This window comes from Scatophagus argus, chromosome 5 (genome assembly GCF_020382885.2).
Source record: "Scatophagus argus isolate fScaArg1 chromosome 5, fScaArg1.pri, whole genome shotgun sequence".
Taxonomy (NCBI): Eukaryota; Metazoa; Chordata; class Actinopteri; family Scatophagidae; genus Scatophagus; species Scatophagus argus.
In genome coordinates this window covers 23844364-23869844 of record NC_058497.1, presented here as the reverse complement: position 1 = coordinate 23869844, position 25481 = coordinate 23844364, and the positions used below count along the sequence as shown (strand labels likewise).

At 42.8% G+C, this 25481-nt stretch overlaps 5 protein-coding genes across 8 annotated transcripts; all 5 read right to left on the bottom strand.

Annotated features, from left to right (window-relative positions):
* Positions 1-804: 804 nt before the first annotated feature.
* Positions 805-24960, bottom strand: cldnj (claudin j). Of its 4 annotated transcripts, XM_046389879.1 has the most exons (3): positions 24846-24960; positions 24035-24224; positions 805-1474 (listed from the first exon to the last, which is right to left on the bottom strand). In XM_046389879.1, the coding sequence occupies exon 3, from the start codon at positions 1446-1448 to the stop codon at positions 813-815; it is 636 nt and encodes a 211-aa protein (XP_046245835.1). In that variant the 5' UTR covers positions 1449-1474; positions 24035-24224; positions 24846-24960; the 3' UTR covers positions 805-812. The 4 variants fall into 4 exon arrangements, with proteins under 4 accessions (XP_046245835.1, XP_046245833.1, XP_046245834.1 ...); XM_046389877.1 differs by lacking the exons at positions 24035-24224; positions 24846-24960 and adding an exon at positions 10848-10920; XM_046389878.1 differs by lacking the exons at positions 24035-24224; positions 24846-24960 and adding an exon at positions 6192-6722.
* On the bottom strand, positions 2864-6011 carry LOC124059669 (claudin-4-like). Its single transcript, XM_046389884.1, has 2 exons — positions 5447-6011; positions 2864-3920 (listed from the first exon to the last, which is right to left on the bottom strand). The coding sequence occupies exons 1-2, from the start codon at positions 5904-5906 to the stop codon at positions 3235-3237; spliced, it is 1146 nt and encodes a 381-aa protein (XP_046245840.1). The 5' UTR covers positions 5907-6011; the 3' UTR covers positions 2864-3234.
* Positions 9936-15797, bottom strand: LOC124059668 (claudin-like protein ZF-A89). The gene is made up of 2 exons (XM_046389883.1): positions 15146-15797; positions 9936-10568 (listed from the first exon to the last, which is right to left on the bottom strand). Exons 1-2 carry the CDS (start codon positions 15620-15622, stop codon positions 9936-9938), a joined length of 1110 nt encoding a protein of 369 aa, XP_046245839.1. The 5' UTR covers positions 15623-15797.
* LOC124059667 (claudin-like protein ZF-A89) lies at positions 16454-20934 on the bottom strand. The gene is made up of 2 exons (XM_046389882.1): positions 20368-20934; positions 16454-17652 (listed from the first exon to the last, which is right to left on the bottom strand). Exons 1-2 carry the CDS (start codon positions 20835-20837, stop codon positions 16881-16883), a joined length of 1242 nt encoding a protein of 413 aa, XP_046245838.1. The 5' UTR covers positions 20838-20934; the 3' UTR covers positions 16454-16880.
* Positions 21892-23072, bottom strand: cldna (claudin a). The gene has a single exon (XM_046389881.1). It carries the CDS (start codon positions 22956-22958, stop codon positions 22335-22337), a length of 624 nt encoding a protein of 207 aa, XP_046245837.1. The 5' UTR covers positions 22959-23072; the 3' UTR covers positions 21892-22334.
* Positions 24961-25481: the final 521 nt, after the last annotated feature.

The following is a 25481-nucleotide window of genomic DNA, read 5'->3' as shown; positions in this document are numbered from 1 at the left end:
CAGTTCTTTGGTATTCATGTGAGGGAAGAAAGCACGGCATGAGTGCAGCAGGGTGGAGGAGGGAAATCCCTCTGTTTGCTCTGCCATGGTTTCAAAACAATCCCGTCCTCCCTGTTGTGCAGAGAGGGAAACACAAAGCTTCCACTGTGCTCTCATTCTTCAAGCGCAGTTTCTGGGAGAACTTGACTGAAAGGGTCACAGGATCCCGATGCTCTCACAGCTGCAGTGTGGCCGTGGAGCTGCCGGGTGGAGAACAACAGAGACGCTTACTGGATTATTTTAACAAGCATTTCTCACGACAGGACACTCACTCAACTGGCACATGTTTGCTCTGCAGTGTTTATTTATTCTAAGATGGAAGTCACAAGCACGCAGACGTTTTGCACGACAGATGTTCGTTTCAGTAAAAATGGTGACTAAGACATGATTAATGTAATTTTCTGCTGGTTAAAAATAAAAACACATTCAGCTACTGGGACCCAAACCACATCCCAGACTGTCAGTGAGAGGAACTGGCAACAACAATCATTCTTCAGTAGACAAAGGAAAAGCAAACTATGATCCACCTGCATTGACAAACATCTCCAAACTGCTGGTGCTGACACAGAATTAGAGTAACCCTGTTGCTAATGGTCAAGTCCACATGTCAGAGATACAGGATTTATTACAAATGTACAGCAAACAAATCCTTCAGAGTCCTCTAATTAAACCTGTTGTGTGTTTCAGTGTGCTCTGTTTAAATCTGCCCAGTTGCATCGTATCCCACAGCGGTAGCACACAGACTGATCTGAGCTCAGCCCTCCGTTCTCACTTCACACGTAGTTCTTGATGGCGTAGCTGCTGCGTGTGGGAGTCCTGGCCAGTGTGTACCCACCGGAGGCCAGCCGGGCCCTCTGAGGCGGGCAGCTCGTGCACAGAATGGCTCCCCCGCAGAACAGGAGCCCAGATGTGACAAAGCCAATATAAATGGCTGCTCCGAGCTCCCTCTTCAGCACCTCCGGGACACGAGGGTTGTGGAAGTCTCTGATGATGGAGTTTGCCGTCCAGGAAACAGCAACCACGGTGGTGAGGGCTCCCAGGCAGAAGGTGGCTCCGGAGCTCAGCACCAACCGAGCCTTGACCCTCGGGTGGCCCAGGCAGTTGGTGCAGCGAGCTCCCAGGAGGAAGATGAGGAATCCCAGACATCCCAGCACCAGGCTGATGCAGATGAGGCCACGGGCGGCCTGGAGGTCCGGCGACAAGTCCAGCAGGGCATCGTAAAGCTTGCACTGCATCTGACCTGTGTACTCACTGACACAAGTCATCCACAGACCTTCCCAGAACACCTGCATGACCACCAGATGGGTGCCGATGAATGCCGTCACCTTCCACATGGGCAGAGCGCAGATCAGGATGGTACCAGCGACGCCCGTCATGGACAGGCTGATCCCCAGCTCCTGCAGAGCCATGGCACACAACGCAGACTCTCTCAGACCTGGAAACGCAGAAGGCACAGGGGAACGGAAACATTTTAGTTTTTATTCAGAATGGACAGCAATCTTATTTTATCGCATCCTTGCATGCAGCTGGTCGGATAAATAAAGGATCTTGAGTGATGTGGTGTGAATGCAACACTCATTTAAAAAGGCACATACAGCTTCATCAGTTTGAACATCGAACATCTTGTCTTTGTACTGTGTTGTGTTGTGAAAAGGAGCTGGCAAACACTGTTTTCTGGTTTCATCTCTGTGGTACGCATCATCCCATCTTTGTTGGAATCAGAGTTGTGGACAGACAGATAAAAAGATTAAGTGTGCAGATGAACTGTGTTCGCTTGTTATCACAGAAACACACAACACAGAAATGTTTTTCTGGAAAGCTGAAATGGTTTCCCATAACTCAAGTTGTCAGATAAAAATTTACAGATTTTATTTTATCCACGAGTCAATGTGCCACAAGGTGGCAGTATTGCACCAAATACAGACTGTTTTTCAACAGTCGGTTCTGAATCATGATTTTTACCTGAAACTAACTGAGTTGTGTTTGTTCCTCAATCTAACCAAATCTTGAAATCCTAAAAGCATTTTTAACAAGGATTTGTAACGGATTTTGAAGACAAAGACAACAATGTGGACAGCCATCAACCTCCCTGTCCAAGCCAGACTGAGCCAGACTGAGAGGTCATGTAAGATATCTCACTTTGCTGAAAGTCACTGAATTTTACACGCTTAAATACTGAATACTTCTACTCCCATTGCCCACTGAGTAGACAGTCACTGTGGAGAAAAATGTGTTAGACTCTTGTGACGCAGAGTAATTTATCGTTTACTTTATTGCTGTGTGCACTTTATGGGAAAGCGGAAATCTCGTTGTACCTGTACAATGACAATAAAAGCTTTCTATTCTATTCTATTCTATTCTATTTGACCCTCGCTGCTCTCTGATCCGCAGCCCAATGAGACCAGGAAACACACCCTCACCATCCGGTTGGTGAGAAAGTGAGGCAACACTATGAACCAAAACAAAATAGGTTCAAGCCCAAAGATTTGAGATTTTCAGGGGAAGAAAAAGCTACCATTAACAATAGTTTAAACTTGTGGAACACATTTCCACCATCTATAATCCCCCTTTAGTTATTTTAATCTATTTCCTCCAAGGGTATTCATGCAGCAAACAATGATGAAAACAGGTGAAACTTTTTTAAAGCAGCTCATTCCACACTGAACAGATCAGCCAACAGGATTTTAAGTCCCTGAGTCACCATGTTTGTACCCTGGATAGAGATCTCAGGTAAGTACCTGACAAACAGGTTCTCCCAGTGTTTGGTTTAAATAACCACAAGGTGCATTTCTGAAGTGCATATAAGCAAGAAGCATGAGAAAGCTTACAATAAAGACAGAAAGACCATTTATTGTGAAAAAAAAGCTAAAACCACAAATTTAAAAAAGATGGCTCAGTGCAAAAGAACAAAATTACTTTTCTTCAACTGAAACCAAGCGCTTTCCCCAACATGTAAAACAAAGACTGTCAGTAATTTAAAGTAACCCCAAACACACGTTCAGGATTAACAACAATATTCAAAGACCTCTCACACAAAGCATCTTCATTCATCCAAAGTGCGATTCCCTTATAAAAGTGCCAGTTTCCTTCATTGTGCGTTGTTTGTGTGTCCTTTTTCTTGATCTTTCAAATTAAAAGTCAAGCTCCCCAGACAGACAGACGTCAAGCAGATGTCTCTTTGTCCCCTCACAAATCTCAAATATATGTCTTTGTCGGCGTCAAAGATCGGACTGAGTCTTCTTTGTTATTTCCTCCAGGCTTGTTGAGGAAGTACTTCACAGAGGGGGTCTCATCGTCTCTAGAGGGACAGCTGGCACACAGCATTCCTCCTCCCAAAACGAGCAGGGCCCCGGCCCCCCAGCCAATGTAAAGAGAGGCCCCGATCTCTCTTTTCAGGGCTTCTGCTACAACGGGATCGTAGAAGTCCCTGATGATAATGCTGGCAGTCCAGGAAACAGGGATCAGGCAGAGGAATCCACTGATGATCAGAACCACACCCGCTGCCACTGTAGCCTTCGCCTTGGCCCTCTTCTCTGCAACAAAATTGGTGCATTTTCCACCAGCGAAAGCTATGAGGAGCCCCGCGATGCCTGTGATGATTGAAACCACCATCAGAGCCCGGGCCCCCTGCAGGTCAGTGCTCAGAGCCAGCATGGAGTCATACACCTTACACTGCATCTGGCCTGTACTCTGGACCACGCAGCTCATCCAGATGCCCTCCCATATGGTCTGGGATGTCACTATGTTGTTACCAATGAAGGCAGTGACCCGCCACATGGGTGCGCCGCAGGCGATGAGCACTCCAATCCAGCCGAAAAGGGCCAAGGCACAGCCTGCCATCTGCAACCCCATAGAAGCCATCGTCGTCTCTGTCTGAGTGCCTCTGAGAGAATATTCACAGCTGATCAGGTGTTTGGGTGCATCTGAAGCACAGTGAGAATGAAGAATAGGAGGAGTGATAGCCAAACTATGAAGGACGCATGAGAGGCCCTGCCAAAGAATACCAGCAGTGCAGGATTCTTTGTGTGCAGAAACAATAAAGGATGGGGTTTCACTTATTCTCCCGGTTGGAGATGAGGATTGGGTTACTTAAGCTGTTGTTGGTATTCTCAACATGGAAAAGAATGTATGTGACAGAAAAGTCACAATCTACACAGCGTGAACGCGGAGGGGAGCGCAGACGTGTTGAGGTGACAGCACAAGCAGCAGCGTCGACACAAAGTGAATCACTGCTGGTTTCGAAAGAATCATACAGCATGTATGTTCTCATGCTGAAAGATTTTCAGGGACAAAATGCTCGGGAAAAAGGGAAATGCGTGTCATGTGGAAGTGTTGAGCAAGCAAGATGTTACAGTTTAAAACGACTTCTGCTTCTGCTTCACCACAATGCCAACAAAAAGTGCTGACATACTGCATGTCAGTGTGGACCAGGTGCATGCAGCAGCTCTTCACTGTGAAAGTCACCAGACATCACATCCTGTTGTCCACGCCAGCCTCAGGTAGGAGATGTGGCGTGGCAGGCATATGTGACCAAGGACTACCAGATCAATGAACAGTTTGCTTCCCTCAAGCAGTCGGGCTGCTAAACAAAACTCTGCAGCCCACATCCCGTTCGTATTATCTCATCCACCACCCTCACTGAGGGGTTTCACGCAAAGCTGAATGGTTCTTTACTGTGCTCACAACAACAAACTGGGACTTTCTTGACTTGCAAAATATATTTTTTGAAATTGACAAACAACATATGTGTAATTCACAGAGCAATTCAAAGAGGATCAAATACCCTTTGTGTCTCCTGATTAACTGACATTCATATTTCTTCCAAAATTAGATCTCACCTCTTTGTTATTTAGTTTAATTTATCACCCTCTAGTAAATTCCTTTTGGGTATTCAAAGTTGTGAATATAAACAGTGAAAAAAGGCAGCAAAACAGAAAATTTTGAAAAAGGCACTTTGACAAAAGAACATAACTAGTTTAATTAGTTTATTAAAAACTGAACAACAGCAGTCTTTTCACATTGCTACTGAGTCAACATTTTGTAAAACATACAACGAATTCACAAGGTATCAGTATGCTGCAAAAGTTTCCTCCTCAAGTATTTAGAGGAAAAGCTAGGTTTCATACAAGCCTTTATAAAATAATTGAATTTTTTTTTTTCTGTAGTTTCACACCACATCTCTGTGCTATTTTAACTGCAAAGGTCTGAGTCTCATTAGCTTCCTCGGGAGAAAGCACCTCTCAGACGTAGGCTCGGCTGGTGGACTTGGCACTGGAGAACTTGACTGGGTACTCTGACTGTTTGGGAGGGCAGGAGCTGCAGCAGAGGAGAGCACCACCCAGGATGAGCACTGCAGCTGTGCCCCAGCCGATGTAAAGCGCAGCCCCCAGCTCCCTCTTGTGAGCGCTGTTCAACAGGGGGTTGTAAAAATCCCTGATGATGGTGTTCGCAGACCAGCAGACGGGGATGAGGATGAGAACTCCGGCACAAATGAAGACGACTCCAGAAGTGATGGCCACTACGGCTTTAGCACGTGTATCCTCCACAAGGTTGGTGCATTTGCTTCCTGCAATCCCCAGGAGGATCCCAAAGGCAGCGACGATGATGGCGATGACCGCAAGAGCTCTGGCAACCTGAAGGTTCCGAGATAGAACCAGAAGGGAGTCGTAGGTCTTGCAATGCATCTGGCCTGTGCTCAGCAACAGACAGTTCATCCACAAACCTTCCCAGTAGATCTGCGCCGTCACAATATTGGCTCCAATGAAGGCTGAGACCTTCCACATGGGCAGGGCACACACAATGATGGTCCCCAGGAAACCAAGGAAGGCCAGGGCAAAGCCCAGCGTCTGTCGACACACCGACACCATGATGAGGTCTTGTGTGAGTCACTTGGCGCTGAACAGAAGCAGAAGAGTTGAATGAAGACTGTGGCACATTTCCTTTGGTCATAAGGGTGTCTTTGTTGAAGGTGGAGTCAGTCATCACGCTTCAGAAATGGTTGTTGCTGTGCTGACAGTCCTGACCACAGAAACAAGAAACGCAAATAGGAAAACAAGAAACGGGGGCATTTTGTTTTGTTTCCATTTCTGAAACAAACATCGGGCAACCAAATTTAATGACCCTTTTAAAAGAAAACCACTGCGTTTTCTTACCCAAAAGTTACTTTTCGGTGAAGGCCTCGAATTTCTGTATTTCCATTTTCAATTCTCAGTTTTTACGCTTTCCTGTCTGTGGCCCGGAAATAAAATAAATAATCGCGCGGACTGATCCGCGTCGCAGGACGTGCAGAAAGCAGTGCGTCCGCGTACCTTAATGGTGTTGGTGCGTTAACAATTCATCTGCACTATGGACTCGAGTTTCATCCTTTTAAAAGGAAAGAAGAGGCTAACCCTTAAGGAGAGCGACATGATTGGAGATAAAATCGCCAGAATATTCCAGGCAGGTAACACTTTTTTGCGTTTGCTTGGAGAACATGCCAGGACCAGAGGATGCTCTGCACAACACACGGCTATCCGACTGATAAAGGCTCCTCAATGTAAGATCATTGAAATTGAAAAGCTATAAGCCTATTTACAAAATAATGTGCAAGGTGTGTGTGTGTGTGCGTGTGTGTGCGTGGGGATGCTGTAGTGAAACTAATATGAAGTGCAAATTAAACTGGTGTTCAAACATTAATGGGAAAACCTGCTTAGGTTTTCTCAGCACCCCGAGGTGCGTGTGTGTGTGTGTGTGTGTGTGTGAGAGAGAGAGAGAGAGACGGGGTGTGTTTGAGTGGGAGCTGGGGCGGAGCAACAGAATATTATAACAATGAATATCAAAAGAAATAAATGTTGGGTAGGGTGTACGTATCTGTAATTAACATTTAGCTGATGCTTTTTCCAAAGGTATATGCTCCTGGCTTGTTTTCCCGGGATCGGCTGGACATTTCAGCTGCTTGGACCTCAAACTTCGTGGCCACTATGAGGTTCATGGGGATGATATTGGTACACAGTGGGATGTGCCCACTGCTGCTCTAGGGTCACCTGCTCAGGCTATATATTTTGTTTTTTAGTACCATCTAGAAAAAAGCTTATCTGAACTTGTGAATATTGTACAATTTTGTTGTGTATTTTTGTCTCTCCTTGTAGTCTTAAAGATATGGACTCCACAAGTCTTCAGGAAGTCCACGATAAAATAGAAGAAGTGATCTTGGCTGCTCAAGGACTGAGTGAAGTCACCACAGTCCTGAAGGACCCATCAACACAGGCCAGTGACACCAGGGGCGCTATGCTGGTTCTGACCAACACCATGATAACACACATGAAGGAGGCCTTTGTCTGTGCTGTGTGTTGTTTGATCTGTATTAAAGTCTACCTTTAAGCAGGATCAAATTGAATGGCCAAGTGAATCAAGCATTAATTCACTTTTGCATGTTAAAGTGAAACTGTCGCTTGCCAAGCTTTTAAACACATGTAATATGTAGATAAGGTCAAAAGAAGGTAATAAATTGATCTCTAATCTTGCATGTTTATTGTCCTTTTCATTTTCTTCATCAAAAAGGGCTAATGGAAGAACCTGTGATTGCAAAAACTGCGTTGACCAGTGGATGCTGACGTCTGACCAGTGGATGCTGACGTCTGACCAGTGCCTCAAATGCAGGGCGGATGAGTTCTCTGTCGATGCACACAGGCTGACCAGTCTTGACAATGTTCTCTCCATACTGGGTGGTGTCAGTAAGATGGATTAATGCTTTGAGTGTGATTGTATCACGTTCAGTGACTTAAGCTTGATTACCTCTGTTATAGTACATCTGGCTAATTGCCTTGTTCAACAGCTGTAGAGGATACAGATTTTTTTTATTTCATCCTGCACTTTGGAAAAATATGTTCACTGAGTGGGGAACATAGTCTAATGTTCAACACTGCTATGGTAGCAAATGTTCGATTTTAGTTGCAATTAAAGAAAAGTAACAAAATACACAGTATATCCAGAAGCAACTTGTCTCTGACATTTTCATGTATATTGTGGCGTAATGTTTATCAGATGCATCAATGCATCCTGAAATGGCGCAAAGTTATAGTTTACCACGTTGTCTAATAAAACTGAAATATCAGAGTACTCCTCAGCAAAACGCTGCTCTGCTGACATTTTGTCGTCCTCAGTTGAGAAGGGGTCAGTTCCAAAACAGGAGACAAATGATTGGGTGTTCCTTTGCCTGTGAAGCAAAGTTGCAAAATGTCAGCTATTGTTTGAATATACTGTCAACTTTAAAATAAAGAAAAACGTCATAAAAAAGGACTAGACTGTATTGTGTTACATGTTTTTTTCCATGTTGAGGACTTCCTGATCCTGCAGCTGCATGAGGGCCTCCTTCAATTGGTAATTTACCCGGTTGTTGATCTCCACCCACATTCACTCCACCGTATGATTCTGTAGACAAGAAAAGCATAGATAGTATATTTATATATAGTATATTTAGTCTGCAAAATCAACATGGTGAGAGGAAACATGATTATATCAGACGTAAAACTTTTGATAGGGAGTCTAAACAGCAGGCCCACTGATATGTAGGGGTACCTACAAGCACCCCCAGTCAAGGGTGCATCTGGTTAAGGTTAAGTGATATATTCTGTTTTGAAAAGTGTTAATAGCTATGAATTCCAATAACAATCATTGCTAGAGTTTGTTGTTTTGTTGTTCAGAGTGTTTTGTTGTTCAGAGTAGCCAGAAATTGAACTCAAATTGTCACCTGGGGTGGGGGTGGTTAATGATGGGTAGAATCCTGAATGGGTAAAAAGAAAAGTAACTAGCTCAGTGTAGCTGAACGAGTTTACTCAAGTAAAAGGAAAAAGTATGGAGATGATGTAAAACTGCTCTTAAAAGTACAATTTATCAAAAAACCTAATCAAGTAAGATAGATGACCTGTAACAGAGTAAATCTTGTTACTATCAACCTCTGTAAATCGAAGAAAACCATATTAACCTACCTGATTTGTTGTCCCGCTGTTAGCAGCCTCTAACTGCGTGTCGGATGCATGTCCCCTCCTGGAAAAGTTGTGACTGCACAACATCTTCTGACACTCATTTCAGAACGTCCTTGCTGCACACCTAAATGTAATAAACTTGTGAAAATGTCCGCATGCGAGAGATTTTGAGCTATCATGTCTCTTATTAAATTCCCGTAGGGCTCGAGGGACACCATCTCCTCCAGGCTTCAAACTCGTTCCCAACCGAATCAGCTACTGTTTTGCTAAAACTGCTGAAGACGTGCTGATCGCCCTTTCGTATTATCTCATCCACCACCCTCACTGAGGGGTTTCACGCAAAGCTGAATGGTTCTTTACTGTGCTCACAACAACAAACTGGGACTTTCTTGACTTGCAAAATATATATTTTTAAATTGACAAACAACATATGTGTAATTCACAGAGCAATTCAAAGAGGATCAAATACCCTTTGTGTCTCCTGATTAACTGACATTCATATTTCTTCCAAAATTAGGTCTCACCTCTTTGTTATTTAGTTTAATTTATCATCCTCTAGTAAATTCCTTTTGGGTATTCAAAGTTGTGAATATAAACAGCGAAAAAAGGCAGCAAAACAGAAAATTTAAAAAAAGGCACTTTGACAAAAGAACATAATTAGTTTAATTAGTTTATTAAAAACTGAACAACAGCAGTCTTTTCACATTGCTACTGAGTCAACATTTTGTAAAACATACAACGAATTCACAAGGTATCAGTACTCAAGTATTTAGAGGAAAAGCTAGGTTTCATACAAGCGTTTATAAAATAATTGAGCCCAGTCATTACTGCGATCGAATTTTTTTTTCTGTACTTTAGTTTCACACCACATCTCTGTGCTATTTTAACTGCAAAGGTCTGAGTCTCATTAGCTTTCTCGGAAGAAAGCACCTCTCAGACGTAGGCTCGGCTGGTGGACCTGGCACTGGAGAACTTGACCGGGTACTCTGACTCTTTGGGAGGGCAGGAGCTGCTGCAGAGGAGAGCACCACCCAGGATGAGCACTGCAGCTGCGCCCCAGCCGAGGTAAAGCGCAGCCCCCAGCTCCCTCCTCTGAGCGTTGGTCAACAGGCGGTTGTAAAAATCCCTGGTGATGGTGTTTGCAGACAAGCAGACGGGGATGAGGATGAGAACTCCGGCACAAATGAAGACGACTCCAGAAGTGATGGCCACTATGGCTTTAGCACGTGTACCCTCCACAAGGTTGGTGCATTTGCTTCCTGCAATCCCCAGGAGGATCCCAAAGGCAGCGACGATGATGGCGATGACCACAAGAGCTCTGGCAACCTGAATGTCCTCAGGTAGAGCCAGCAGGGAGTCGTAGATCTTGCACTGCATCTGGCCTGTGCTCTGCATCACACAGCTCATCCACAAACCTTCCCAGATGACCTGCGCCGTCACAATATTGGCTCCAATGAAGGCTGTGACCTTCCACATGGGCAGGGCACACACAATGATGGTCCCCAGGAAACCAAGGAAGGCCAGGGCAAAGCCCAGCGTCTGTCGACACACCGACACCATGATGAGGTCTTGTGTGAGTCACTTGGCGCTGAACAGAAGCAGAAGAGTTGAATGAAGACTGTGGCGCATTTCCTTTGGTCATAAGGGTGTCTTTGTTGAAGGTGGAGTCAGTCATCACGGGTCAGAAATGGTTGTTGCTGTGCTGACAGTCGTGACCACAGAAACAAGAAACGCAAATCGGAAAACAAGAAACGGGGGCATTTTGTTCTGTTTCCATTTCTGAAACAAACATCGGGCAACCAAATTTAATGACCCCTTTAAAAGAAAACCACTGCATTTTCTTACCCAAAAGTTAGTTTTCGGTGAAGGCCTCGAATTTCTGTATTTCCATTTTCAATTCTCAGTTTTTACGCTTTCCAGTCTATTTCCAGCCTATTTACAAAATAATGTGCAAGGTGTGTGTGTGTGTGTGTGTGTGTGTGTGTGTGTGTGTGTGCGTGCGTGGGGATGCTGTAGTGAAACTAATATAAGGTGCAAATTAAACTGGTGTTCAAACATTAATGGGAAAACCTGCTTAGGTTTTCTCAGCACCCCGGGGTGCGTGTGTGTGTGTGTGTGTGTGTGAGAGAGAGAGAGAGAGAGAGAGAGAGAGAGAGACGGGGTGTGTTTGAGTGGGAGCTGGGGCGGAGCAGCAGAATATTATAACAATGAATATCAAAAGAAATAAATGTTGGGTAGGTTGTACGTATCTGTAATTAACATTTAGCTGATGCTTTTTCAAAGGTATATGCTCCTGGCTTGTATTCCCGGGATCAGCTGGACATTTCAGCTGCTTGGACCTCAAACTTCGTGGCCACTATGAGGTTCATGGGGATGATATTGGTACACAGTGGGATGTGCCCACTGCTGCTCTAGGGTCACCTGCTCAGGCTATATATTTTGTTTTTTAGTACCATCTAGAAAAAGGCTAAAACACAGGCTAATAATACAGATGTAAAAAACGTCCCTGCATTTTTGCATTTTGGATTAACATAGATTGAATTCTTTGTGTTTGTCTAGGAATATAAAAATCTGTAATAGACAAACAACAGAAAACCACTTTTATGACTTTATTTGAATGGAAAACGGCTCTTGTTTTTTTTTTTTCAAATGATACATATATGATACATATATTTTTTTAAAAAAATGCTGATTTGTGTTTCAAAATTGGAAATAGAATGAACAGAAGGTACACGGACCGGGACCGGGTCGACCATCCTTTTAATTCTTATTTTATTCTTAGCAGCTATTTTGATTTTTCATGACTATTTTTATTCTTTAGTAGTTATTTCATTCCGTTCTTTCATCTTAGCACACCTAGGTGTCTCAGAGAGATGCTTCACTGTTGTTGTACAAAACAACAACAAAGATTTCAATCTGGCAGGTCTGAAAAAGTTGCCACATTTGTTTCGGGACATCTGTCTGTCTGACACATTTCAAAAATTCCATTAAGTAGGTGACCGAGATGCATTTTCTGCTTGTGATTTTGCTTTCGGTTTAGCTTAGTTTCATTGTTAACTTAATAAACAACTTGCCTTCTTTGGGTTTCTATCTATCTGAATTGTCCATGTAAATTTAGGTGTGTAACAATGAATAAAAAAACATATTTTAAAATTTCAGTGATAAGGCATAAAAAGGTGTTTTATAAACAGTGAAAGTCAAAAAACACGTGTCCATTTTAATGATTCATCACTGAGACCCATTTTCAGTGATTTGTTATACTGGTGAACTGAGACTGTGGTGGATTTTTCCCCATTGTCTTCTGTGACATCACTGAGTGTGACATCATTGATCGATAACACGTTCAGGTAGATACTCTCATTAAAGGAAGAGGCCAAGTCTCACGCAGAAACACAACAGGGTGTGTTCACAGCAGTGAAACACGTGCTCGAGATAAGAACAGACACGCAGAATTTATTTTCTGGAAGTCCTTGAATCTTTCTCAGCAAGTTCTAGAGAAATGTCATAGTTCAGGCTAAGTCGTTGTAATTGCTACTAGAGGGCTTTTGTCACGTTATGTTTGGGGACATTTGCTGGAGTGGCTGAGGACAGTCTCATTGGGTCAGTTAGCTGTCAGCTTTAAGGGACCTTGAGGGTGTTCATATCCACACATCCACTTAACAGGACCCACAGACCTTTTTATACAGTGCAATGTAGAAATTTTGTTGTCATGAATTATGGTCAGTTTGTAGAGGTTTGTTTTCATTTTGTCATCACTTTGATCTCAAAAGGTCCAATCACACTGACTTTGATGCAGTGTGATTAAAAAAAGAGTATAAATGCCAAAGACAAATAAATCTGGATGTTAAACCCTTGAAATGAAAGTCTACTTTGTGACCTTTCCGATATTATACTTTCTTCTTTTTGTTAGCAAACCTCATCAAAACTAATGAATTTATCCTATTAGTAAGAACAGTGTGTGTGAGAGGCGACGTCTGTCCCCTTCTGGTGGACCACCATGGGCCTTTATTTCACTGTACACTGTTCACATATAAGACTGTAAATATATAAAATTGAAAAGATTACACCCCCAGCAGTCGGGTAAGTGACGCTGTCTCTATGTTTGTCTGTAATGTTTACTGAAACCCATGACCGAAACCTTGTAAAGCCGGTTCCTCACGTTAGCTCGCTAACTCAACCAACTAACTCTCGTCTTTTCTGTGCCAAGGTGACCGCCATGTTGGTGTTGGTGACAAATATTATGAGAGATAAGAGACGTAGTTCACTGAGTGTTTTCACACAAAGCTAAGGGATTCTTTACCATCACTACCACAAACTGCGACTTTCGATTTGCAAAATTATCTTTTAAATTGACAGGGCATCATATGAGTAATTCACAACACAATTAAAACAGGATCAAAAAATTATTTTCATCTCTTCATTAACCACCAGTTTTATATTTATTTTCAAAAATGAGTTCCCATCGGGGATGCTGAAAAGCACGGGACTTCATTTATTATCACTTAGTGTAATTCCTTTGGCGTATTCACAGAGTGCCACCATCATCAGCAACATCCTGCTGCTTTAAACACTCACTAGAGCACCAAAAGCGTGTCAGTTCACCACTGAAAATAGTCCCCACTGTATGTTCAAATAATATTTGCTAAAAGCTACAGCTCCCATTTTGGGAAAATATTTAGACTTTTATTTTGAATTAAAGTACACTGTGCAATTGCGACCCATATATAAAAATCTATGTGAAAAGTTGGAATTGGTGTGGTTGGGTAGGGAAGTATTGAGCGGTTATGGGATTAGAATCCTGCCATAATCTGAAACCAAAAGAAAACCTTCAGATTATGGCAGGATTCTAATCCCATAAGCGGTGGTGCTGGTTTTGGATTTGGGATTTGTTTACAGCAACAGAAATGTGAAATAACACAAGCTTTGTTGTTTTAAAACTGAAAGTCTGTCCTCAACCCTAGCAGTCAAAATTCTATATAAGTTTTAGTCTTTCTGCATTTGAATGTATTACGTGCTGACATAAACTCACACACACACAAACACACACACACAGTGTACAAAGCCCTATGAAAAAGCCGTGACTGGCACTCAACACTGTAAAACTGGTTGAACGAGTCTAACACATGAGGAATTCAGACACAGGTGCAGATTGTTTTGAATACACCCTGTTGTTTCGCTGTCTTCGGCTCAGTTGGACTTTCTAGTTTGTTACCATTTTGAATTTTATTTCCTGTAGACAGCGTTTTGAAAATAAATGTAAGAAATTTGCACCTCAGGTTCCTTTCAGTCATCAGTGCATTCCTCAACATTTTGCATCATTGCACGTGTTGAATAGTTTAAAATGTAGTTCCTTCATTCAGTCACTGCTCTGACCTTATTTGAGTGTGCAAATATGAAATTTACTGTACTTTGCGGTTTCCCAGAACTTCCTTGGCATCCATTTTATTTTGCAGTAGTGGTTGGTCTGAACTGTCAAATTAAAAACCACAATTGCAAAAGTAAAAGCAAAGAATAAAACCGAACAATGGACAACGGAATATAATTTGCCGAATTTCTTTATTAAAAATCACTGATTTCAGTAAACAAAAGCAGTCTTTTTGTCTTCCTATTAAACAAAAAATACATAAAATATATTATACAGTAAATTCAAAATGTATGTGTGTACTGTACAAGTTTCTTTCCATACCAAATATTTAGAGGAAAAATAGGTTTCATACAAGCTTTTTCGAGAATAATTCAGTCCATTCCATCATTCTGTTGGAAGATTTTCTTTCCAGCACTGTAGTTTCACACCACACCTTCATACTGTGTTCAGCATTTCTCCCATCTAGTGCTCATTTCTCATTCAACACACTCTCTTGCCTCCACCAAAGAAATCAGAATTTCTCAGAACAATAGCCCTCACTGTGTGTTCAAGTTAGACAAACCTTGGAGGGTTACGAAAGAAAAGTTAAATAATTAGCAGTCTTAGGAAAATGCACCTCTCAGACGTAGGCTCGACTTGTGGCTGTGGACCTGGCACCGGAGTACTTGATTGGGTACTCTGGAACAGGCTCTTTGGGAGGGCAGGAGCTGCAGAGGAGAGCACCACCCAGGATGAGCACTGCAGCTGTGCCCCAGCCGATGTAAAGCGCAGCCCCCATCTCCCTCCTCTGAGCGTTGGTCAACAGGGGGTTGTAAAAATCCCTGATGATGGTGTTTGCAGACCAGCAGACGGGGATGAGGATGAGAACTCCGGCACAAATGAAGACGACTCCAGCAGCGATGGCCACTTTGGCTTTAGCACGTGCATCCTCCACAAAGTTGGTGCACTTGCCTCCTGCAATCCCCAGGAGGATCCCAAAGGCAGCGACGATGATGGCGATGACCACAAGAGCTCTGGCAGCCTGAAGGTCCTCATTTAGAGCCAGCAGGGAGTCGTAGATCTTGCACTGCATCTGGCCTGTGCTCTGCATCACACAGCTCATCCACAAACCTTCCCAGATGACCTGCGCCGTCACAATATTGGCTCCAATGAAGGCTGTGACCTTCCACATGGGCAGGGCACACACAATGATGGTCCCCAGGAAACCAATGATGGCCAGGACAAAGCCCAGCATCTGTCGGCCCATCGACACCATGATGAGGTCTTGTGTGAGTCACTTGGTGCTGAACAGAAGCAGAAGAGTCGAAGGTCTCAGGAGCAGGTCAGCTCAGCTCAGGTTGTAAAGTTGAATCAAGACTGCGGCACATTTCCTTTAGTTATAAGATCTTTTTTGAAGGTGGAGTCAGGATGCCTTCCATATGACCTGAAACCAGTGCTCTTTACCTGCCCAACCAGATTCTTGACATTATTCATGTGAGCACAAGGAGTAGTTTCGATGAGATCAACATCAGTCCTTTAACATCTCTATGTAAATGAGGCCCATAAAGAGGCACCACATTGCCTCGCTGAAACAATGCTCTGCCAGTGGCTAACCTTTGATTATGGGCAGCTTGCCGGAAGATCAGGTCCAGCCTGGTTTCAGGTTTAAGTAAAAACAATAGTATAGATGGGAGTATCAGACGTCAGAGGTTAAGAGAGGGCAACTCCATTTATGGTTACATTTTCCTGGTTTTACTCATCACTTTAGTTTAATCGTTGTTATATAAACTATTCTCGGAACTGATTTATGTTTTTTTTTCCCCTCCCAATCAGAATTAAACGGCTCACACTGATCAATGACACAGCTGATTGTCTCACCAACCTGTTTTTTTGTATTTTGTCTTTATTTTCACAAGGTTTAGAGTCCTGATAATTTCCTTCCTTTCTTGCTTCCAATTTACAGTGAAATGACCCCACTATTAAAATGAAATAAAAGATGTTCACATAAATTTATTATAAAGATTTGTACTCTGCCCCTCATTCACACATACACAGACTCACAGACTCATAAACAACTTGTTGGGAAAACGGGACACCACAGACTGGCTGAGTGAAGATGCTACAAACACTTTATTGAAATTCTTCTGAATATTCTTAAAAATTAAGGGCATTTACAGATATCACACACATCACAAATTGTCACTATTTACAAAATCTGTAAATATAGTAATATAATATATTGACACTGATTTATTTGAAAATCAGGCAGAAATATTCACACAACATTCCTCTTATGTGAAGACTTCATAAACTATACAAACTTTAGAGCGCAAAATCAATCCAAAAAGAGAAGACATTTAATGAAAGATTCAGAATACATAATCAAAGGTCACAGTGATTTGAGTGAATTAATTTTAAATCCCAATAATGTATTGGGATACATACCATCCTTTGTAACTACAGTCTGTTTTCTAATGGCATCCTGAAGCCATCCTGGCAGTCATTTTCCTCTTTTTGTCCTTTTTTTTAAATTTTTAGAGGTACTGTCCTGTAGAGTATGTGGTTGGTGCTGCATATGGTTTGTTGGGTATGTACGTCCCAGTTCCTGTGTATGGTTGGCTGGATGGAGGAACGTACACGGGACCATACGTTGCCGGGTTTGCCACTGGGCCTGCATACGGGTACATTGGCGCTGGTGGGTAGCCTGGGTATCCATACATGGGTTTTTGAGGAGGGCAGGACGTGGTGAGGATGATCCCACCGATCAGGAGAAAAGCAGTAGACGCCCAGCCAATGTAGATGGAGGCTCCAATTTCCCTCCTTTGTGTCTCAATGGTCAAGGGGTTCTGGAAGTCTGTGATGGTGACCGTTGCAGACCAGCAGACGGGGATCAGAATCAGAACGGCGGAAAGAATGATGAGACAGCCTCCTATGATCACCACCTTGGCCTTTGATGAATCTTTCTTCAGACAGCCGGTGCACTTGGCTCCAATGAAGGTCACTATGAAGCCGATGAAGCCGAAGATGAGGGAGATGATGACCAGGGCTCGGGCAGCTTGCAGGTCCGGGGACAATCTCATAACAGACTCGTTCAGCCTGCACTGCATCTGTCCGGTGCTCTGCATTACACAGTTCATCCACAGGCCGTCCCACACTATCTGGCCTGTCACGATGTTGGCTCCAATGAAGGAGGTCACTCTCCACATGGGGACTCCGCAGGTCACCGCCACACCAACAAAACCTATGAAACTTATGACTTGGCCTGCCACTTCCTTTCCAATCCTCCCCATGGTGAAGAGGCTTCGTCTGCGGCAGGAGAGAGAAGCGTTTCAGCGCACAGGTCTGGTTCTCTTACGGACTGACACAGCTGTCTCACTTGTTGTTTGTGCAGGAGGAGGACTGTCTCGTTGTCAGGTGCAGTTCTTCCGGCCAAACAAGATTCCTTTTTCCCACAGTTGAGAGGGGTGGCACCCATTTTTAAATAACGCCTTGCTTTTGCTCTTGGAAAGCGCACTTTCATATGCATATGAGTAAGGGCTGGATTTTCTGATGGAGCGACAATCATCTAGTGACTTCACAGGTCCCGAAACCAGCTCAGACTGTGAATGATCAAATTGCATCTGGCTGTTGTGTTACAAACTGTGTTACTGTGCTAATTTAAGATCACACACACACACAACTGATGAGCACAACAGTAAACACAACAAAAAGCTAATTGGATGATCTCTCTTAATCATGAAGTTTATGCTCTTGTTTTAGTCTAAAAGCCAAAATTTAGCTTGTGTTCCAAACTACTTTGATCACGAGAAACTGTCATGTTGTTGAATGTGTGCTGTGTGGTAGTCTGGAAAGTGATAAAAAGCATGGACAGTGAGCACACTCTGAACTTAGCCCGTGTCAACACCAGGACAGAAGGTGTGACCTAGTTAGGACAGATAAACTGCCTCGAGCTGATCAGGATGAGGAGACTAACTGGCTCAGTACTAATAACAATCACCTTGATGGAGTGATGACACACAGTAAGCCGGAGACAGTGTTGAGGAACGTAACGCACTACTGTTCAAATTTCGGTAACTTCATTACAGTTACCAGACTATAGTAACGCTTGTTACAGCGTCACCCACGTTTTTGTGCAGTGAAATCACCTATAGATTGACTAATGAAACGAATTGATTGTGTAAAGGAATTCACCTATCTCACACAGAAATCGCATGTTAAATGAGACGGAGCTGTTGGCTCATGCGTGCTGCTGCAGAGATTGGTTACAGTCAGATGGAAGAGAGTGAAGTTATGGACGTGGACGAAAGTACAGGGGCATTCGGCAGCTGGAAATACTTGCGTTATTTTCAGCTTGTTGCACATCAAGGCAAAAACATTACAGTGAAGTGCAAGCTATGTCCTGGAGATAAACCGCTTTCCACTGCAGTGCTACCAATGAGCAATTTGTCTAAGCACCTGGCAAGACAGCACAGCTGTAACAAGCTTGTGGGGCAAGACCCCCATGACGGTAACCATGGTGATGAGACTGCCACAAGACCACCAAAGCAGGCCAAACTCACAGGACCACAGCAGGTGACACCGCAGGGAGAAATAAATTAACTAGTGGCAGCCTATGTGGTGAGGTCATGCTTCCCATGTCTACAGGAGAGCCACCACGTTTCCGAGAAATGTTAAGTTATGCCTTGAACCATGTTCGTACTTTGTAAAAGGTCACTGCTTTAAAATAAAGTTAAATGAAAGACTAGGTTTCAGCATGCATTTCTGCATAGGGAATTTGGATATGAGTGGGGAAAAAAAGCCGAAAAATAAAGTAACGAGTAAAGTTTTAAAATTAGTAATGAGTAAAGTAAACCAATTACAGTTCAAAGCAGTAACTAAAGTAAAGCAACCAGTTACTTGTTTTTAGTAACTTACCCAACACTGGCCGGAGACGCTTCAAATGACCAAACAAACAACCAAACGACTTAATAATTCATGTTTTAAGGTTAAGATTAATCCTCTAGCCATGTTTTTTTTTTTTTTGTGGAACATACATCTCAGCAGAAACATCCTTGCGTATTATAGTTAGATGATGTCCACTGCATTGCTGAGTAATCATCTCTTCAGCTTACCTTGTGGTACTGATTATAATACCTCTACCCTCTACCCGCTTCAATCTCCGTGAATTTCTCAGTAAATAAACAGTAATCATGCAGTAAAATATATAGTTTATTTACAGTAACAGAACAAGAAACAGAAACACAGAAATATAATGGTGGAATCGGCAGACTTTGTGAAAACAAAAAGTGACAACCAGTCAGAAAGTAACGAGGGAAACCTCTTCTTGTTATTTAGACAGATGTAATCAATGCAAATTTGCTCAAGGAAGCTGTATCGTCTTCCTGCACTTATTTGCTGACATGTTAACATCTGAATGACACTGTGAAGCATTGACAATAATCTGACCAAATATTTACAAGGATTAAATGCAGTCTTGGCACTATTTCTAGTTATTCACAAACCAGTCACGATACAGATTAAAAATGTCTGTTTACGTGTGCAGACTTTCCACAGCAGACGTTATAACATTGATGATGGCGCCGTTCCATCAGGTGTGACAGTGAAATTCCTGCAGGGCACAACTAAGTGCAATGAAGACATTATTTATGTTTTTAGTTAAACTTGCTCAACCAGACAAAACGTCAGCTGAAAGAGGTCACAGACACATTCAGTAACTACAATCGAAACTCAGGAATCAGCTGGTGATTTTATGCTACTGTACAAAGCCGAGTAAAATATGTTTTAAAGCAAATCAAGATCGCTTCTCTCTGTTGCCATTGCTGTGACCTTATCCTGGAGTCCACGCAGGAAGCATCTTATACATATTCTCTTGTCGTGGAGATCGATTTCACAGGTGTGAATTTGGGTACATAGTGGGGGTGTTCGTGTTTGGGCGGACAGTTCCAACACAGTAGCCCCCCTCCCATCAGCAGCAGCGCAGCAGCCGCCCAGCCGATATACAGCGCCGATCCTAACTCGTACCTCTGCTCTTCGATAATAAGCGGGTTGTAGAAGTTGTTGATGATGGTGTTGGCAGACCAGGATACCGGAATGAGACAGAGCAACCCCGAGACGATGAACAAAACCCCAGACAGGATGCAAGCCTTCGCCTTGGACCGCTCGTCCTCGATGCAGTTAGTGCATTTCCCGCCAGCGATTGACAAAATCACTCCAAAGATTCCAGTCAGGATGGAGATGATGATCATGGCGCGAGCAGCCTGCAGGTCCTGGGGCAGAGCCAGCATCGAATCATACATCTTGCACTGCATCTGGCCTGTACTCTGCACCACGCAGTTCATCCACATGCCCTGCCAGATAGTCTGAGCCGTGATGATGTTGGCTCCAACGAAGGCAGTGACCTTCCACATGGGCATGGCGCACACTGCGATGACCATCACCCAGCCGATCACAGCCATCGACATACCGATGAGCTGAATACCCTGAGAAACCATTTTGGCAGATTTGCATTAAAATCCACAGAGAGACAGAGACGAGTGGGCTGATGTGAGCTTCTATTTATGGGCTGTCTTGTGATAAGAAGGGATGCAGACATGAGGGTATGTGAAACCACAGTCCAGAGCTCCCATTGGTCCACAGGTGTTTACACACAAACAGAGACCCAGTGACCTTTAGTAGTGCTGACCTGCTAGAATCCACAGCTTCAAGGTCAGATACAAACAAACAAATAAAAAATTGCGTTGTTATCCGTCAGTCTTTTATTCCCTAAATGACAAAGATTTCACCCGAAAAAGCTGGGATACAAAAGCGCACTTTTAAGGAAAACTGACAAATTGACTGACTAAATTCTGACCTTTATAAACTTTCAATGACATTGATATGAAACGTGATCAAAGAACCAACTTTTTTCCCAAAAGTGTTTAATAAACACTGTACAGTAAATGTGATATCAACCCAACCTGCTCATGAGGTAACCTGTGAGAAACTGCTGTAATGTGGATTCAGGTGTCAGGTCTGAACGACACTCAAAAGCACAAGTGATCTTATTTAGCAATGAAAACATCTGCAGTATGCTTTTGAAATCTGAATGTCTTACCACTGAACTGAAGGTGGGTTTTTACACATGAGCATATGGGAGACAAACTACAGGATGTGTTCTTTTGTTTACAGCAAGGGGCAGTGTTGGACAGTTAATGACACTGGGAATAATCCTGTAAGTTTCCTGAACTTTGAGAAATATTCATGAACAACTTTCACAACTTCAACAACTATTTGATGTGCATATAACTCATGCTGTATCTTACTGCTTTTTTACATGCTTATGTTGTACTATTCATATCAACTCTCAAATAAGATTTTTCAGGGTTAGTAAATCAGGTGTATTTGTAGAATTTTGCCTTTACTTTTATATTATTGCTTTTAATTAAACAGTTAAATTTTATGGGTTGTGTCTACCAGAGTCCCACTTTATGTCTTCTTCCTGAATCCTCCACTCCAGCTGTTCTAATAACATGTAATAAAATCTTAAAGAACACACAAACATGATACTTTTGTGTCAATAAAAAAGAATTTTTATTTACAATTTCAGACAGTCACAGTAACACATATTTTAAATTGAAATGATAACGTAAAAAGTGACAAAGGGTTGAAAAGTAAAAGTAATACAAATTCAATTAATCAATCTTAAATGTTGTTCCACTTTCTGTATGTCTTTTATTCTCACTCCTGTTGATCAAGCGTTTTGTTTCTCAGTCCACACTAACAGCTTTGGGTGTGGCGCACATCTCATTATCTTGCTGCTGATGAAGCAGATTCTGAAGTGCTCTAACTCACCATGAAAACATCAAAACAAACTGAGAGCACAATTAAATCCCTTTGAATTAAAATCAGGCCTACTGTGGCAATACAAATCAATCTCATGGACCTTAAAGCATTCAGTTCAAGTCTCTTTTTTTCAGTCTCTTGACATTGACATTTTTTCTTCTCTCTCCTCAGACGTAGTCTTTGGGTCCAGCTGAACGGGCAGCTGAGTACTTGGCAGAGTAGTTATCCTTGGGAGGGCAGTTGGCGCAGAGCAATCCACCACCCAGGATGAGGAGGGCTGAGGCTCCCCAGCCGATGAACAGTGCAGCTCCAAGCTCGTTTTTCTGAGAGTTCGCCAGCAATGGATTGTAGAAGTCCCTTATGACAGAGTGTGCTGTCCAGCACACAGGGATGAGGCACAAAACACCAGAAATGATGAAGATCACACCGGCTGCCACTCCAATTTTGGATTTGGAGCTCTCATCCTCCACGCAGTTGGTGCATTTGCCCCCTGCGATGGCCAAGAGGATGGCAATGATGCCGATGAGGATAGCGATGATGGTGAGGGCGCGGGCAGCCTGGAGGTCCTGAGAAAGAGCCAGCATTGAGTCGTAAACCTTGCACTGCATCTGGCCTGTGCTCTGGACCACACAGTTCATCCAGATGCCCTCCCAAGAGGTTTGAGCAGTCACAATGTTCTGGCCGATGAAAGCTGTTACTTTCCATTGGGGCAGGGCGCAGACAACAATGATCCCAATCCAGCCAATAATGCACAGGGCAATGCCCAACATCTGAAGGCCAGCCGCCACCATGTTTCCTTAGAAAGCTTCTCGTGCAGTCGTTCAAAGAAAAAAAGGTCCAAAAGCTGTGTCTCTGGAAGTCGGTTAAGTCTCACTTGAGAGGTTCCCCAAGAGTAAATGTTTGGGCAAGGTTAGACCGGGTGTTTTATACACTTGACCCAGGAGGGGCTTAGTAATCTGCCACACAGAGCTGTGACGTGATGACTACCCTGACTTCCCCAACCCCCAGCCGTGGGCATGTCTCATCGTGTCAGTTTTTGTCTCAGTCAGGTAATCACTGCAGGTGCAATAGTCACACTGTGACTCACAGGTATTACTTTAGCAGACTTTAAAAAATAGCAGCAGCCACACCTTCAAAATGTCATATTGACAATTATGCAACGTTTGTGGTTTCTGATTTTCTTTTTATATGTTTTCTGTTAAGTACTGCGATAACAGTGTCTGTAAATACTTTGCTATTGTCATGTTAAAGTCATGCATATACAAAATGTCAGCATTTTCAGAACATAAATGAGCACTTAATGAGCACCTTCGTAACTCAAGCACAAGACAGTCATGTTGTCTCCGTCATTTCCATTTTTAGACTTCAAAAAAGCCTAAAAAAACCCCCAAAGTGTCAAGTATTTTTGAAAAAAAAAATCTGTCAGAAATGTGTTTTCACTTCCTTTATGATCTCGACTGTTTAGAAAATGACCTGATCAGTTGATGCCAAGTTTTTGTTGATGTCACGAATGGAAACACAGAAACGTGTTAAAATGTTTATCCAATCCTTAATAACTGAATGACTTTTGTAAACTATTAAAGAATGCAGCTGGTTGGGTAAATACTCTGACACCACTCTGCCGTTAATCAGTCCTCATATCTGACTCTGATTACACAGATTTAAACTGACCAACTCGCACAGTAGTGCAACATCAGTGGCACAGCCGAAGGCCATGTCAGTGAATATATTTCTTTAATGTGCAGAAAACAAAAAACTTTTAACAATTTTAATAATAATCCAAATAATCAACAATTAATTAAACAATTTTACACGAGCATGCGTGAACAGAAACCTGTGAGTGAACAAAAAGCAGATCAAAGCTGACCTTGCGGTGATGCGAGTCCTCAAAGGCTGATCGGCTTCTCCTACAGGGTGTTAAGACGGGGAAACGCACGCTCTGCAGTCCAGGGGTCCCACCTGATTTATCGATAGTTTTCCTCGGCAGCGAGAAGACAGCAGGAGGGGAGATGTTGGGGAAATGGCAAACACTATGCCAAGTGATTCCAGTTGACAGACTGTTGCAAGAAAGAGGGAATCCTGAGAGGGGCAAAGAGAGGCAGAGAAAGAATCAGATTGTTTCAGAAATGAATAGAGGCAGTGTTTAAGAGCCAAAACTACCGTTAGGACTATAATGCCTCTATTTTATCCAAGGTAGGATCATTAAAGCTACTCCAGCCTGACTATGGAGATTGGGTTCCACATACAAGGAGGCACAGAGGAATGTCAACAATTAAGAATCTGAGGAGAGATGGTGAGATTAGTCCCGACAGGCCTCAAACAGGCCACAGTCACACGTCTCATTTGTTTTGGGAAAAAAAATCACATATTGTAAAGGATGATCTAATACGCAACCTCAGTACCCTCACAAAGCACTGTATCAGAGGCAAAATAATAATATACGTGCAAAATCCGTTTTTGTTTTTTACAATAATCAGCCTGAGAGTAAAACGCAGTCATGCTAACGGTAGCTGGTTGCACAAAGCTTTGTGTGTTTGAAAGTAAAAGGTGTGATAGTGTCAAAATTTCAGCATATTCAGCTGATACGTTTTGTGTAGTAGTTAGATCATTTTGATAAAAAGTTTCCTCACTGAGACAACTTTGCAAATAGGTAACAGCACAAATTCAGCAGCACAAACCTGTGAGAGGTTTGACTCGAGCAGCCGTGAGAAAATGCCAGAGGGAGGCGACGCGACAAGTGGCAGCAGGTAGTCTGAGGCAGGCCCAGACTTCACAGTAACGGCCAACTCTGGCTCTCACTCACACTAACCAACCCTTCACTTAGGCTCATTATGCATATCAGACCTGCAGTGCAGTCAAGAGTTCAGGTTATTGTTTAACTGTCTAGTCTTTTAAACCACAGCCGTGCTTTCCAAATTCACTTTAAATCAAGTTAAGGTATGAATTAAATATACACGTGTGTGTGAATGTGGAAGCACATTTTAAATGTTCAGGGTGGGAAATTACAAATAATTTTCTTATAAGCAGAGATTTCTAGCAAATCTAATTCCCTAATTATTGGCCGCATGGAGAAAGGAAAAAGTCGGAATAGGTCCGCACTCTGGCAACACTCGTCAGATACAGACGGACCAACATGTTTTGGCTCCTGGTTTACTTGACTGCTTTAGCAGAAAAAAGTTTAAAGTTTAAATGTAAAACTGTTTCTCTTTGGACTCTTGAATTACTTTCAGTTGATTTCTCCGACATTGTGTTTTTAGTTAGTTCTTACTGCTAATTCTAATCCGAATTCAGTGGTGATTAGTTTTTAATACAGT